This window comes from Ctenopharyngodon idella, chromosome 21, assembly GCF_019924925.1.
Source record: "Ctenopharyngodon idella isolate HZGC_01 chromosome 21, HZGC01, whole genome shotgun sequence".
In the NCBI taxonomy this organism is placed as follows: Eukaryota; Metazoa; Chordata; class Actinopteri; order Cypriniformes; family Xenocyprididae; genus Ctenopharyngodon; species Ctenopharyngodon idella.
In genome coordinates, this window is record NC_067240.1 from 8336446 (window position 1) to 8353667 (window position 17222).

At 35.8% G+C, this 17222-nt stretch overlaps 1 protein-coding gene across 2 annotated transcripts; it reads right to left on the minus strand.

Moving 5' to 3' along the window:
• Positions 1 to 17: 17 nt before the first annotated feature.
• Positions 18 to 17054, minus strand: LOC127503946 (protein FAM219A). 2 transcript variants are annotated; one of them, XM_051878194.1, is made up of 6 exons: positions 16801 to 17054; positions 9651 to 9750; positions 6686 to 6788; positions 4937 to 5017; positions 953 to 1028; positions 18 to 644 (listed from the first exon to the last, which is right to left on the minus strand). In XM_051878194.1, exons 1-6 carry the CDS (start codon positions 16858 to 16860, stop codon positions 486 to 488), a joined length of 579 nt encoding a protein of 192 aa, XP_051734154.1. In that variant the 5' UTR covers positions 16861 to 17054; the 3' UTR covers positions 18 to 485. The 2 variants fall into 2 exon arrangements, with proteins under 2 accessions (XP_051734154.1, XP_051734155.1); XM_051878195.1 differs by having other exon boundaries at positions 21 to 644; positions 974 to 1028; positions 16801 to 17043.
• Between the last annotated feature and the right edge of the window lie 168 nt (positions 17055 to 17222).

Genomic DNA, 17222 nt, shown 5'->3' on the forward strand with positions numbered 1-17222 from the left:
ATATATATATATATATATATATATATATATATATATATATATATATATAGTGCAAAAAAAAAAAAAAAACTATAAGTGAACCTCAAATCCGTCATGACCCCTTTAAGACTAATTTCCGTTCCATAGAAGGGTACTGAGAAATCTGTAGTGTGAACTGTTCATTTTTGTTCTGTTTTAAAAGATACTTAAGCAGCTGTATCATTTTAGTGTTGCACCATGCATTTCTATACACTTCAACGCATCTTACAGCTATCCACACCTAAGTCTAGTGCCCTCTGGTGATGATGCAAAGACTCACGTCCTACCATAGGAGGAACCAATGACAGTTACATACTTCTTGTGCATATTTTTTCCCTATTTTATACTAATTTTAATACACCCATTCTATTGTTTTTAACTTCTTTAGCAGTTAATCTATGCTGAGGATATTAACTGTGAGCTTAAGTCACAGGGTTGGGACAGAAGGGGTTCAAGGGAGGGTGGGGTTACTGAATTTGACAGGCTGTGGAGGAAGTGGCTTGGCAGCACATGCAGGTAGGGTTGACTGATTTGGGGGGGATGAGGTCCAGGTCTTCATCATCTGGGATTTCGTCCAATCGGTAGCCATCCTTCAGGAGCTGGATGTTTAAGTCTTGGTTTATTTGCTGTGGGAAAGGAACAGAATTAAACTAAATTGTTAGTTAACAGAGTATTTATATTATTTTGGTAAAATTATAATATAAAAATTATATAATTTAATAATAAAATCTGAATTTTGGGGTGAATAAACCTTTAAGGAGATGCTGTATGACATGATGCCACTTTAGAAAAGATTCAATAAAATAAAACATAAAATTAAATAAAAATGTATTTGCCATTGAATTAGCAGTCAATTTATTGTAACTGTGTACTGTAGAGATGAAATGGCAAAGGGTTCGAATGGTTAAGGGACTTTATTTCAGTGCATAAATACCTGGTCCCTCAGACATCTCACCTCGGCTGAGGAATATCCAGACGATGAGTATCTGGACATATCGAAGTCATCGTCACTAAAAACAACAGGAAGTACACAGTCACAATTGGAAAGCTTGATTTCAGATAAATGGTAACAGACCAATTAAATCAGCTCTTCTGCAGCAAACCTCAGAAGAAATTGCTCACATAAACTACACATAAATTACAGAATATATAGTTGACCTTATAATTCAAGCTTAATGCTAAGATCCTCAAATAAGATCCTTTTAACAATTCCCCGAGTGTGTCTCAAATCGGAGGGTGATTACGCTTTTTCTGTCGCTAGTCTAAGATTATGGAACAACCTGCCAATTGAGGTTAAATCTTCCCCAACTTTAAATACTTTTAAAGACCGTTTAAAGTCATACCTGTGCTTGCTGGTATTTTGACACATTATAATGGTTTTTTTATTGGTTTGATGTTTTTTTTCTTTTATATTGTATTTATTGTTGATTGTTTATATTATTTGCACTGTACATCACTTTAGAGTTACTGAGTAGCCTGAAAGATGCTTTATAATAAATAAATACAAATACATAAAATGAAGACTGTATCATTTCTTTGGATCAATTTGAGTCAGCAAACTTCATTTGAGCTATATACAGATACAGCCGTCATATTAATTTTTTTTCAGGATGTGGACGACTCTAACGTTTCTAGTAATATTAGACATTTTTATAATGACAAATGATTATTTAGTCACAGTTGAGCAAGAGAGAGAGAAAAAAATATGAAGATGACATTTCAGCCAAATTAATTTATCAGGAAAAGTCAACAGCGACAATCTGGAGCCTTCTGTTGATTCCTGCTGTAATTACAGGCATGTTTTAATAAAGCTGAGCTCTCCAATAAACGAACAAGTACACAAGCGAGAACAAGCGTTGGAAGAGTCTGTACAAGCTTGTGATGGACAAAACGTCTGAGCATGTGACAGACAGTGGGTGTATGTACTAAATGTCAGGGAATGAGTGTTACATACAGCAAGGCTGAAATTGAAAAACAGAAAGAAAGAGACAATGAAGGACGGGTGACCTAAAACATGACTTAATCACAAGTGCAGGCAGCTGAGGTCACGGAGATCCAGCAGACAGCTGGCAGCACAGAAAGCATTAAGTTAAGAGACCCATCTGTGTGAGACGCTGCACGCTGTGCCTGATCATCTGAACTGAACAGCAACCACGCTATTATGGCTGAACACATACTGTGACACATCTCATTACAGAAGGGTGTAGGCCACACAAATGATACAGATGATTTCAAGTGCTTTGGACTGGTGTCAACAAACATGTTTTCTTGCTTTTTTTCCAACTCTCAGGGCTGGAATCCTAGACAGAAGACAAATCCTGGCCAGAATTGTACTGTTAATGGTGATTCTGCACTGAGAGCATGTCAAAGTCCAGAATGCTTAATATGATGTCATTATTAGGGGTGTGATGAAATCTTAAAATGTGAAAACATTAAAATGTGATAAGATTTCTCGTCGAGTGCCCACCACGGCACCGCATCTGCTGTCGTTTTGCTTTTTTATAGGAATAAAAATCATTTAATTCAGTTGGATAACGATCGCTTCAATTGTAAACTATTGTAAACGTCTGCTCTGCTCATCCAGCACAAGCTTCAGAGTCACACACAGTGCAGCAGGAATCACAGTTCACTGATCACGCGAAGAGAGTAAGACGAGATGACTGACAAGACCATGGCAGAGGATTCATTGCGCAACAGAGCCTAAGCATCTGATAAATGTCTTATCTTGTAGAATGCATGCACAGCACCGCTGCTACCTATACACAGAGTATGTGTGATCGCGAATTCGAAAGCGAAAGTAAAACGCGAGCTCCCTGATGAGCGCAAATTAGGCTACATACAATAGCCTGTCTCCCAATATCAAACCTATATTAGGCTGGGCTGTGTAGTTGCTCTGGTCTCCGTTTGCACTTTGAATATTGAGAGAGTAGCCTACTTTGATAATGGTTGCACTTATTGTTTGCACTTAATAAGAAAAAAAAAAAAATTGTTAATTTATACTGTTTTTATTTCATGTTCAATTTGTGGAAAGGAGTTCAATTAGGAGGTCACACACAGCCTCAATCAGAAGTTCTGGAAGCTCATAATTCATGTACAGTAAGGTCTGAAAAGATGAAAATTAAACAGGAGAGAAGCCAGTCAGTTGAGTTTGCGGCAAAACCTGTATATTGTTGTCTTTCAATGAATATGATAATTCAAACATTTCAAAATGCACCTGGAGACTATTTTTCCAGTCATTTTGTCATTGAGGATTTCTTAAAAATACTGTGCAAAAATCTTGTCTCATCTCATCCTTGTGAACCCAATCTTGTGTCTCATCTCGTGAGCAAAGTGTCTTGTCACACCCCTAGTAACTATGTTTCCATTCAAAGCTGCAAATTTAACTTATGCACAAAATTGGAATATCGCATAAAACATATGCGATCAGACGAAACGCAATAAACGCTATCATGTTATATTGCATTCGGATGCCTGGTGTTTGAGAATGCAATCATGTGAGACGCTTTTCGGAGGGAATTAAACCAAATTATTTTGATGACAGACTTTGGCTCAGGAATTTCAGAATAACTAAACCAACATTTGAGATGCTGTGCAATGAAATTGGTCCACTGGTTAGTCCAGTTATCCAATCACATCCACTGTTGAGGCACTGTTAGGTTTTTTGTTGGGCATCAAGGGATTTATTCGGTAAATGTATTTCCATCATAGTTTGTGCACGTCTTCTTATTGGATACAACATTTATCAGCCTCAATTGAGCGCGTACGTTTTTTTTAATGCACATTATTAGAATTTATGCGCATCTTGGCATTTCCATTTAGCGTTTTTTTTTTTTTTTTTTTTGATATCCCAAAATAAGCATAAAAATATGTGGATGGAAGCATAGCTTGTGTTAAAGGTAATTTTTCACTGTTTTTTAAATAAAATAATTTATTTGTACTAAGGAGACACACATTTACTTATGAAAATGAAACTGTAAAAAACACATCATTAAGAAATTGTCATGTTATAACATCACAATGAGCATGTTTACATAAGTTAGAGCAGTTTTTTTTTTTTAAACAAGTTTGGGGTCAGTACATTTTTTTTTTTTAGTTAGGAATTTTATTAAGCAAGGATGCATTCAATTGATCAAAAGTGGCAGTAAAGACATTTATAATGTTACAAAAGATTTTTATTTCAAATAAATGCTGTTAAACTTTCTATACCTCAAAGAATCATGGGGTAAAATGCATCACGGTTTCCACAAAAATATGAAGCAGCACAACTATTTTTAATAAAATAGCTAATAATAATAAAAAAATTTCTTGAGCCCCAAATCAGCATAATAGAATGATTTCTGAGGGATCATGTGGACAATTGACAATCAGGTGGACAATGGTCAAGTGAAACTACATTATTGATAAGTTAAGTTAATAATCAATGATCTCAGAAAATGCTACAAAAATGTAGAATATGTCCACTTGAAGTGAAAGTGCTCCTTAAAGTTTAATGTATGATGTAATGAGACAGTTTTGTTCATCTGTTGTTGTTGTTGTTGTTGTTGTTTTACAAAAGCAAATGTTGATTCATTTTGCCAAGTTGAAGGGTCTCGCTTTGCCTTCAGGAAAGCACATTAATTTTAAATTCTTTATGCTTTGCCATTTTCTCACACCAGTCTGAAGGGCACCAGCTTTAGTCGGTTTAAAATTAGCTGGTATTTTGATTAAATGTCAGGTCCTTTTCAGATGGAGATGTCTGGCATTGCGTCTGCTAGGAAAATGGCATAAAGCTTTAATTAGAGGATTTATTTCCATCTCATCGTTTGATACATTCTAATCCTTCCCTTGAAGTGAAGCCTTCTGAAATACTCACAAAAGATTTCTAGAACATTTCCCAGAGAACAATAGAGTGAAGTTTTTAGTGTGAAGCATGTCATACCTGTCAGTGTCCAGTGCTACGAGTGGCTTTTCATCTGGACTCTGGTCTAAGGAGGAATAGCCTTTATTAGGTACAACCAACCTGTAATAAAAGTAGGAAAAATGGAAGAGGCTGTCAGACCAGTGAAAACAAACCTGTATAGCCCCATGTCTATACATATACATATGAATGTACTTATACACATTGCTTTGATGATGATCGGCCAAACTTGTGATTGACTGGAATGGGGATATGGGTTTTTCAACAGCCAATATCTATTCTAGAAAGTGGTGTTGCTGATGGTCAATATAATGGCAATTTGAACTGCTATAAAAAAGGTCTAAGACCACTAGAGACAATTATATTCTTTATTATATTCTCAATTATATCAAATTAAAATTCTTTTATTCATTTTTTTATTCAAAGGCACAATACCATTAATATAAAACAGCCAAATATTATCTGATATATCTACCTATCACTATCAGAAACCCTCAAAAACCAGAGGCAGTATTTTTCATTCTTTAGGTTATTTTTAACTATTAACCTTTAATTTTAAAATCCAATTTTCCCAAAACATTAAGTACTAGGACAAATCTAGCAAGGGAAATCAAATAAATTAGGGGCATGGCTGAGTTTAACATTATCAAACCCTGTTACATTAGCCAGAGCTGGAGCATCTTTTGTTCCTCCTCTCAGGAACGAAGGCTCAAGTTAATCTCTGGCCCTCAGGCTTTTAGAATAAGCAGGCCTGTGTGCAGCTAATCTTCAGGCCTAAAGCTGTGCTCTAAACCAGGCCTGCGGAAGGGGGCTCACATTTGCGCTAATCCTAACAGGGCACTAGGGACCGGTGGGATGGCAGAAGCCCTCAAACGGACTGCACTAACACTAATTAACATTCACAGATTGTACAGCCTACATGTAAAGCTGCTGTTTATACGATTTGATGTTGCTGCTGTTCATATTTTTGATGTACTAAACAAATCAACCATTATTATGAGGCCATTAATTTGTTTTATTGAAAAATGTTCCAGTAATACAAACATACATGGTGTTTCTCATGCACAAATGTTTCTTTTGAGAGCCATTTGTTGGTTTGGTAAGAAAGTAGTTAGGGTGTGTTCACACTTGGCAGGTTTGGTTCAATTAAAATGAACTCTGGTGGGATTGCTCTGTTGCGGTTCGTTTTTATAAGTGTGAATTCTGCCATATGAACTTTATAAGCTAAATAAAAGCTAATGATTATAAGCTAAGGATAAACACAGCAGCTCTCAGCCGAGCTGCTAAAATTGGTGTGCACCAAACAAGCAGACCGAGACTCACCTTTTATATGAACTTTGGTGTGGTTTGATTGAATGCAACACAGACCAAACACATCTAAATGAACCAAAAGCAATGTCACAAGATGTGACCCTAAAAAGGACAGAATGCTCAAGCTAAAAGCTATGTTGACCAGTACATTTCAGTACAGGTGCTGGAATCATTTGTATGTGTAACGGAGGAATTCCTGGCACTGTTTTGTCTCCTTTACACATTTCATAAGCAGCACATAGCATTGTTTTGTATGTTCCGTCTTAAATATGCGTCATAAAATCTGTCCAATCAGGTTGTGACCTTATCCTTATTCCTTTTGTTTTGTATCTTTAGATTCAGTCTTAAAAATGTATCACTTTCTTTATTTGTCTGGACCAAAAGAACCAAATTACAAGTGTGAATACACCCTTAAAAAAAGTTATAACTCATAATAAAAAAAGGGTGGAGTAGCCTCACCTTGTTCTGGCCATAACATTATTTTTCTTGGGTTGCTGATTGACTGGACTACCCACAGTTCCATTCTTCACCGAGCCCTTCCTTGCAAGTTCTCGTTGTTTCTCTACCAAAAGAATGGATTAAGAACAAATTAAATTATGAAAACCTCCCATTGACTTGCACTGATAAGAATGTTCAACATTCAAAATGTAACAAACAGTAATAGTGTCATCATAATTTTTGGTCTTCATTCTTAGGGCCAGCTGCGTACTGAAGACAGATGCGGTGTCCAAAATCGAATACTTCCCTATATAGTATGCAAAAAACAGTATGTTAAAAAGAGTAGTACGTCCTAATACATAGTATTCGAAAAACAGTAGGCGAAAAGTCCCCGGATGACCTACTACGTCCGCTGAGATTCTGAAGTGCGCATTTGATTTGACACTTTACTATCCTATGAGGCGACGCAACTGACGACGGTAGGTCACGTGACAGTAACATGGCGGATGTAGTATATCCGAATTTTATTCATACAACCCACATTCATGTGTATAGAACATACTTTTTAATGGTCGCAAAGTAAATTCAAAAGTAATACCAACTCAGTATGAAGCATGAGTCTTCCTTGCATACATATGTAACCACAATTACACTGTGACTGTGTTCTTTTAAATCCAGATCAATACCATGGCAACACACTAAGTTTAATTATACATTGAGACTACAGTCTTATTAATATTCCCTGTTCTGCATGGTTCTCTGGCTGGAGAACAGTTTCTTCAGGCGTGAAGTCTGAAGTTGACTTCTGCGTGACTTACACACTAGCCTGCATGTGTGTGTGTGTGTGTGTGTGTGTGGGAGATTTCTCTGTGGTGCCATAAGTAATAAGGCTGTCAGAGAGAGGACTGTAAAGTGAAGTTTAATTAACAACAGCAACTGCTGTATTTCAGGAAGCCTTATCCGAACATCTGTGAACAGAAAAAGGTGTGAGATACAGACGCAGAACAAGAGAGAAAGACAGTGGAAGAGCGGGCTGAGCAATAGGCAATGCTGTTTTCCTTTCTGCAAAAGAAACATTAAACTTAAGTCTTTTAAGGGAGGGAGGAAGAGATTTTTTTGAAAAACATCCAGGATCAAAAATTAGACTTTCAATTGACTTATTTCTATACCTCAAAGCTTAATTTTTGTTGACTTTTCTTTTTGTACAATACCGATAGCTAGTAATATCCTTAATATTAAGGTTGCAATGTTGTTATTGTTAATTAAACTAAAACTTTTAAAATCTTAAACAAAAATTAGAAATGTTGCCTTGGCAACTAACTGAAATAAGTACTAAAATTACTAAAACTAAAATTGAAATTAAAAAATAGAATAGAAATAGAATAGAATAGCTAAATAGAAATATAAAAAACTAGTGCTGCCATGCGATTTATCGCATCCAAAATAAAAGTCTGTGTTTACATAATATGTGCGTATACTGTGTACATTTATGATGTATATATAAATACATACACATGCATGTATATATTTAACAAAAATTATATATATATATATATACATAAAATATATATTTTAGTTAAATATATACTAGTAATATTATAATAATAATAATAATAATAATAATAATAATAATAATAAAATTATATATATATATATATATATATATATATATATTTTTTTAAATATATACATGCATGTGTATTTATATATACATCATAAATATACACAGTATACACATATATTATGTAAACAAAAACTTTTATTTTAATTGCAATTAATCGTTTGACAGCACAAAAAAAAACAAATTAAAAAAACAATAAATAAAGCTTAAACATTAAAATTAATTTAAAATATAAAATTAAATTAAAAATATTAATAAATACTAAAAAGTATATAACACTGTATGGTTGATGATAACAGTTTTATTTATTTATTTATTAATATTGGCCAATATCATTTTAATTTATGGCTGATAACTGATGATGGCTATCTGTATTATACATTTCACATTAAATATAAATTACTACCATTAATAAATGATTAAATTATTGCCATTTACACATAGTAAAGCAGCATGCTTCAAGTTAAAGGATTAGTTCACTTTCAAAAGAAAATTAGCCCAAACTAATATTCAACATACGAAGAAATTGTAAAACTCCAGCAGTTCAAAAAGCTTACGCTACGTCATACACCTTCTCTATTCAACTTACGGAAAAAGTGTAACTGATGCGACGCCAGTTTGCACTTTCTTCGTAACTTGAATATAGAAGGCGGTCTGGCGGAAGCTACATATTTTACTTTATAACTTGTTAAATATGGATTTTTTTTTTTTTTTTTTTACACAAAGCATCGCTTCGCTTCAGAAGGCCTTTAATAACCCCCCGGAGCCATGTGGAGTACGTTTATGATGGATGGATGTGGATGGAAGCACTTTCAGCAGCTCATACTCATGGGTCCAGTTCACTGCCATTATAAAGCTCGGATGCGTCAGAATATTTATTAAAATATCTCCGAGAGTGTTTATCAGAAAAGATTAAAGTCACATACACCTAGGATGGCTTGAGAGTGACTAAAGCCTGGGCTAATTTTCATTTTAAAGTGAACTAATCCTTAAAAATGGGCATTAAAACATTTTTTTTTAATTCAACAGAAGATATTTTCTCCCAAATTACACAGAAATTAATTTTATTTGTTTCAAATTTCCTTGTAGAAAAGGAAAGCCCAAAAAAGCTCCACAATTATATTTAAAAGACTGCAGTTACATTTTCTGAGAGAAACATTTAGACTTGAAGACTCATTACACTTCTGCTTATCGAAAACCATAGCCATCCATTTCACACGGCCGCTTCTTAGCTCTCGCTCGCTTCACAATCACAGTATCAGCTGGAAAATCAATACAGTCATTTTTACACCCAAATGGACAAATTACACCGGTGACGATATGGCGTCTTAGTCAGCTCACTGGCTGAATGAGAAAGTGGCTTACCTATCTTTACTTGCAGCGGGGAGGGCTTGTAGTTGAGAGTGACTGACTCTGGTTCTCTCGTTCCTGTTTCAGCCTCTAAAGTGGACGTTGCTGCAGGATCCTGGAGAAAAAACACAATCATACACAATCAGATACAACACCACATTCCCAAGGGCAGACGCTAGTAATTAGCAATGTGCAAAACTACACATTTCCAAAATTGACCAACAAATGGATTTTGAGGAAGTGGTTTCAATATGAGTTCAAAGTGTAAATCTAGAAAAAACATCCAAATCTGAAACAATGTACAGAAGAAGGGCTATCTCTGATGCAAAACTTCATCCATTCCAAGCATGCTCAGTGTGCTGATTAATAACAGACAGCAAAATCGGACTGGTTGTAAATAATGGTATCTGGTGAGGCAGAGGGTGTATAAAGAGTGTTGATTCTATTGGTAAATAATAACACGAGTCAGCACAATGTCACCATGCTGTCACTGGAATGGGCCATTTTAACACATCTCTCTCAAAAGGTCTCAGATTTGCTTTCACAGCTATGCTCCAATGACTTATTGATTCTGAGACCAGAGATATATGTAGGGCCTGTGCAGTCGAAAACTCTGAATGTACTGTGTTAAACCAATTTACTGGTTAGCAGATAAATTAAACAATCATGAATAAATCTGGATCCTACCAAAATAATTATTAAATTAATATTAAACAAATATTTCAGGCTATTTAGTCATGGCAAAAAAAATGTAATTAAAATAAAAAAGACAAAATACAATTAAACTTCTTACAACATTACATTACCAACAATTGCCCTCAGTGTGAAAATATGGATCTCAAAATCATACAGTCACTATTGTAAAGGGTTCAAATATGCAAAAGATGCTGGAAAAAATCAAAGAATTTGCAGGACCTGGGGAGATTTTTCTGAATAACGTTGGACAGTTTAACTGCTCAGGACAAACAAGGGACTCAGGAACATCAATCACAAAACAAAAAAACAAAAAAACAGTCATGGATCACCTAGTTCAATCAAAAATAAAAATTCTGTCATTAATTTCTCATTTCGTTCCACACCCGTAAGACATTATGATATTTTTGATAAAATCCAAAGGCTCAATGAGGCCTCCATTGCCAGCAAGATAATTAACACTTTCAAATGCCCAGAAAGGTGCTAAAGACATATTTAAAACAGTTCATGTGACTACAGTGGTTCAACCTCAATGTTATGAAGCAACGAGAATAATTTTTGTGTGTCAAAAAAACAAAATAACGACTTTATTCAACAATATCTAGTGATGGGCGATTTCAAAACACTGTTTCATGAAGCTTCGAAGCTTTACGTATCTTTTGCTTCAAATCAGTGGTTCGGACCGTGTATCAAACTGCCAAAATCACGTGAACCACTGAAATTTCGAAACGTTTCGAAACACTTATGACGTAACGAAGCCTCGTTTACTGAAATCACGTGACTTTGGCATTTTGATACAGCTCCGAACCACCGATTCGAAACAAAAGATTCGTAAAGCTTCGAAGCTTCATGAAGCAGTGTTTTGAAATCGCCCATAGATATTGTTGAATAAAGTCGTTATTTTGTTTTTTGGCGCACAAAAAGTATTCTCGTCGCTTCATAACATTAAGGTTGAACCACTGTAGTCACGTGAACTGTTTTAAATGTCTTTAGTAGCTTTCTGGGCATTTGAAAGTGTAAATTGTCTTGATGTCAATGGAGGCCTTACTGAGCCGTTGGATTTTATCAAAAAATATCTTAATTTGTGTTCTAAAGATGAACGAAGGTCTTACGGGTGTGGAACGACATGAGGGTGAGTAATTATTTTTGGGTTAACTAACCCTTTAAGAATCAAGGGTATGTAAACTTTTGAGTGGGGTCATTTTTATAAATTCAGCTATTTTTTTTTTGTGTATTGTGGACTATATGTAAACATCTTTTATGTAAAATATCTTATTCAGGACAGTACTAAATAAAAAAATAACATGTTGTATGATAAAATAATAAACATTTCGCAGATTCTGCAAGGGGTTCACAAACTTAAAAGCAGCACTGTAAAGTCAGACAGACTGATGATGAATATATCTTACCGTCTTATTGTACAATGTAAAATTTACAAGCCTTCCTAACTAGTCTGAGCCACACCCTCCCTTCTCCACAGCCTTCTTTCTGCACAGCTGCTCGGATGAGAGACGGATGAAGGGAGGGAGATTCTAGCTGTCATAGTAACCGAATGGTACTTCCTGCATAGCTGGCTTGCATGACACCAGACATGTTTTGTTGCTTGAGCCTTTAATATGTAGGGTCTGAGTGCCCTGTGACATCACCAGGAACTGGGAGAGACAGAACAGAGGGAGCTTGTTGGAGGAAATGTTGAGAGCACACCCAAGCCGCCTCTGCCAACAGAGAGCCTATTGTGACCTCAGAAAGCCTGCCTTCATTGGATGTGGCCCATGTGGCCACTTGAGACTCTTTAGACCATCATTGTGTATTTTTAAATAAAATATAGTTTTACATACATATATACATTAGAAAATAAAAATACTACAGTCACTAAAAGGCTATATAGAAATATTTACTATAAAACTTAAATTAAAATTAAACTGAAAAAAAATTATAAATACATACTATATAATAGTGTTGTAAAAAGTGCCGACTTCAATACCAAGCCCAAGTCGATACTGAAATTTTAAAAATGTGATGCTTTGAGCACTGTTGAGCGGATTCGTAAACACCTCTGATTGGCCATTGTGTTCACGTGCTCAACATATATGTCTGTGATTGGCTACAATGATCAACGCACGGGAGCATTTGAAAGCACACCCAAGTGTTTGAATTTGAAAACATTTTGAAAGCAGGAGCGTTTGAAAGTAGGCATCCACTGATAGACGCCTGCTTTCAAACACTCACGTGTATATCTGTGTAAGCGCTTGGTAAAGAGCTTCATTGATGTCTATTTACAACATGTTTTTGAAGCGTTGATCATTGTAGCCAATCACAGACCTGTCTGTTGAGCGCATGAACACAATGGCCAATCAGAGGTGTTTATTTTTTTACATTTTTAAAATCTCAGTATCAACTTGATATCAAAGTCGGTACTTTTGGCAACACTACAATATAAATACTATAATAGTATATAAATAATACAAAAATAACACACACAAAAAAAATTTCACACTATTTCTGAACTTTTCCACTAACCACCTATCAGCAATATCAAATATCAATATCAGAAGGCAGTATGAAATGGCTGGATCAACATGACCACCATAACTTCATGTTAACGGTGACTAAATGATGCTAAAACCTTTGAAGGGATCACTGGATGTTAAAAAAAGAGCCATATCATAGAGAAACCCATTTGCTTACCAAACATGGAGGAAGGAGTCTTGTTGCTGAAGGAAACCTTTGCTCACTTGCTCAGCGGTGGCATAGTGCCAGCTGTAGGCCTGGCAGGGTTCTCACAAACCCTTTAGCCCAGCACCAGCTAAAGAGACCAGCGGGGGATTGTGGGTAATAGCCCAGCAGGATACCATCAAACTCCTGAAGCATGTAATCATATGCTGGGTATAAAGTACATTGTCATTCATCTCGATATGAAGCTGTTGCTGGACCACTATATAGAATTGTCATATTTTCCAGCAAGGAACACAACACTTTCAAAGCAGGGGTGTAATGTTTCACGTCAGCGTTAATTAAAAAACACTATCTGTCTTTGGACTTTGTGGTCTACAAAGGACTCTGTTGAGTAAGCCAATGTATTGAGCTTTCCAGACAGCCTTTGTTAGACTACACAGGCTACACAACTCTCAGAGCAACACCACAAAGCACAACATCAAAGTCACACATATTCCACCGGCTACATGTACAACTGCCCGTGAAATTTATGCAACATCTGCTAGAGAAAACCAAGAGGAGTGATGCCTTCAAAGCACTACAGAGTCATATCTGATGCAAACCTAATCTCTGTTCTCATGTTCTAAAGCTGATTTAGTATGTTGTCACAAGATTAAAGTGACCAGAAATCTATAGAAATTACTGAAACCATTAAGTGAGTCATTGATCTAGAGCAATGCAAGACTCACAAATCCATAGAAACACATCAAAAACAAGACTGTGGCTAGTAAAATTAGGGCGAATCCACACTGTACACCTGTAGGTCTTGTGTTAGGTAAATCTATCACAAGGACTAACGTTTGTCTTCAAGGACTTCAAAATGGGTGTCAATGAAAAGGTCAACTTTTAACATCAAGAAAACATAGATTAATGATGTCATGTGGGATCTTATGATGTGAAGACCAGGATCTTTATGCCCTCTCTGACCCCATTTCATGTCAATATGGCATTTTGGTGATCCAGGTTGATGAAGGAGATGAAGATGAGCGAATGCTGACACAGCTGAAGTGATAAAAAGGATTGGTGGGATTATATAACAAGATGTACTTGGGACCAATCACAGCAAAGCATGATCCATAAGGTGACTAAAAGTTGCTGGTGGTTGTAATGTCCCCATATAGAATGGATAAGTAAATGCCTAAAGAAAATAAATACATAATATGTATATTAAATATCCCACTCGTTTTAAAGGGATAGTCCACCCAAACATGAATATTCTGTCATTATTTACTCACCTTCATGTCATTATTTCTGTATGACTTTCTTCTGTGGAACATGAAAGAAGATATTTTGAAGAACGTAGGTAACTAAACAGTTTCAATTCCCACTGACTTCCATTGTGAGGACAAAAAAATACAATGAAAGTCAATGGGAACCAAAACTTCTTGGTTTCCAACATTCTTCAAACTATCTTCTTTTGTGCTCTGCAGAAGAAACATATAAGTCATACAAGTTCGGAATGGCATAAGGGTGAATAAATGGTGAGATTTTACATTTTTGTGTGGACTATCCCTGTTAGTTTGACAGGATTGTTGCTATAGGACTAATAAAAGATCCAGGAAAATGCACTAATTGGCAAAATCATAGTCACCAGAAACTGGCATGCAAGGACTGTGGCAGCTTCCTGTTATTACTGACCTGCTTTTATCTAAGCACCATGGCATTCTGAAATTAAAATTAGTGCTTCTTGTTTTTTTGCTACTCATTTATGAGGCCTAATAGAATGTCATCTTCATCTATGTGTAGACAAGACATCTTAAAGGTGTGATGAAATCAGAAAGCCAATAACTAGTATATTCCTAAAAGGAATAAGCATTGTTCTTTGAAAAGCTGGTGCCATTTTGCAGTGGGCCTGTCCTTTTCTGCCCACAGAAGAATGAATTAGCATGAGAAAGCACAGTTTGTTGTATAGGGTAACAGCTGGGTCTTCAGCTCTATGGGAATAGTGAGGCGCCAATGAAAAAAAGAATGACAATATCACTCCAGGCCATATTGCACCATTCCAGCATATTCTAAGGTGCACATTTCAGTCCGGAGTCCGCCCAGAAAATACAGGCTACTAACTAAATGAAAACATACTTACTTAAATGGAAATAAATGTGTTTACAAAAGCTCTAAAACAAATAAGAAATTCAAGAAATCCAAGATGTGTCTGCTACTACTCTTTGACTGTGCAGATGAGAGCAAATCCGTTCAAGTCAAGTCTTTTCAGGCTTGTATTGTTTGTAACTATCAACCTTGTGTTTTTCTTATATATGTTAAATTCTGCAGTATCTTGTTCTCCTAACTAATTATTTTTTAGTGCTGTGTACTTAATATACAAATTGATAATGATACTTAAAAGAATCAATAATTCATGTTCAAAAAGGATTTAGCGACTTGGCAACGTTGGGTAAAATTACTTTTAAAAAGTATATTGCGTTACTCACTAAATGTGTAACGAAATTAATGTGTTACGTTACTTTTGTGTCACTTTTCCTCACCTGGGCTGAGCTTGCTTGTTTGTTTGCTCATTGTTTTTGCCAAATGAAAGGTCCTTTTCACAAAAAAAGTGAAATGATGCAGGAGAAGAAAGTTCAATGCTCTTACTTCAGCAATAAAAAAAATAAATAAATAAACAAATTTATCTAGTCATTTTTGCTTATTTGTATGGTTGACTTGGATCATCAAAGGTCAGCAGCAAAGTCATTGAGACAGTGAAATTAATTAGCCTACATAAAATATATTTGTGTTATTCAACATATTTAATTACTGCATGTTTGCGTAGTATTCTGAGTTTGCATTTCACTCTTTTAATTAATTTTGAGGAATAATGAATCTGTTTTTGTGCAAGTAAGATGAGTAAATGCATGCTCACATTTAGTCAAGAACTACAATAACTATTCTGTTTACACAGCGCACACAATGCCGCAACACCTTACTCCCGATTTCTCTCAACATGGGGACAGAAGAGGTGTAAGTCACTAATGGAAAAATAAAATAACTTGCATTACTTATTTTAAAAGAGTAACTCATATATTTTGTTGTAAATTTTAAAGTAATGCATTAATTTATGCGTTACTTGATAAGTAATCTGATTACATAACTCACGTTACTTGTAATGCATTTGGCTACCCCAACACTGGCGTCATCATGGAACCATCGCGTGGTCCCTCACATTCAATTTAAGGCACAAAAAGAACCTTCCAGTAGTTAATTTAGAAATTTTACTATTCAGTTTTGTAAAGTGACTAACTTAATCACAGAAGTGATACAAGTATACGCTTAATCAATTAGTTCTCAGCAAAACCAAAAGAGATTAATTTGAACCAAACCGACTTTACTGGTCCAATTCATAGTGAGTCGGACCGATTCAATCCGATTCGTGACCGAACAGCGCAGACCGCTTCAATTAAAAGATCCGATTCAAAAGAACAATACGTTCACGAATTGGACAAACAGGCATTCCTGTCAGGTAAAACAATATCACAGATTTAACTTATAATGCGAGATAATTTATTTTGTCTCATTAAAGGCCGGGACATATTCTGTTTACTGACTGAGTCAATATTATAACAACGGGAATAGTATTAATCTATTCTAGACAATTCCATATGTCGGTTTTGTCTAAATAACCGATGCTTTGGATGACATCTGGTAACGCACCGGCGTTTGTGGGATAGGTTACAGAACTAATGTCTTTACACACAGTGTCATTTACCACGACATATAAAGGTACACAGTGTTATTCTCCATGAAGTGAGAGAGTGGCACTTACCAGCAGCTTCATCTCTGGATTTACTGGTGGCACTTGAAATCGGTCAATTTCTTCCATCATTTTGATAAAACGTCAGTCTTATAAAGTGAAGCACAAATGCTCAAGGCGATATCCTAATTGAAACCCGCATTTATTCACTCTCTGGTTCGGTTCAAAGATGCCGAGCTCTCCAGCATCATCTCTGGTTGTTTTCCGCTATCTGGCTGTTACCAGTCAGGGGTGACTCAACAGCAACATCTGACTTCCGGGTCCGGAACCCCTCACATACTGACGAGGAGCTGAATAATTAATGAGCCAGAGAGTTCGATCGATTTGATCGTGCCGACAAAACATCACAGCTACTGTAAGATAAGGTCGATTTGCAGATCAAAAGCTTTGGATTAATGGCAAATGAAATATAACAATCGGGCAAATATTGGTAT

Coding starts and splice junctions, on each gene's coding strand:
- LOC127503946 (XM_051878194.1), bottom strand. CDS start 16,860: ATGATGGAAGAAATTGACCGATTTCAAGTGCCACCAGTAAATCCAGAG. Junction 9,751..16,800: donor ATCCAGAGATGAAGCTGCTG/GTAAGTGCCACT, acceptor TTTTTTCTCCAG/GATCCTGCAGCAACGTCCAC. Junction 645..952: donor TGAGATGTCTGAGGGACCAG/GTATTTATGCAC, acceptor CCTTTCCCACAG/CAAATAAACCAAGACTTAAA.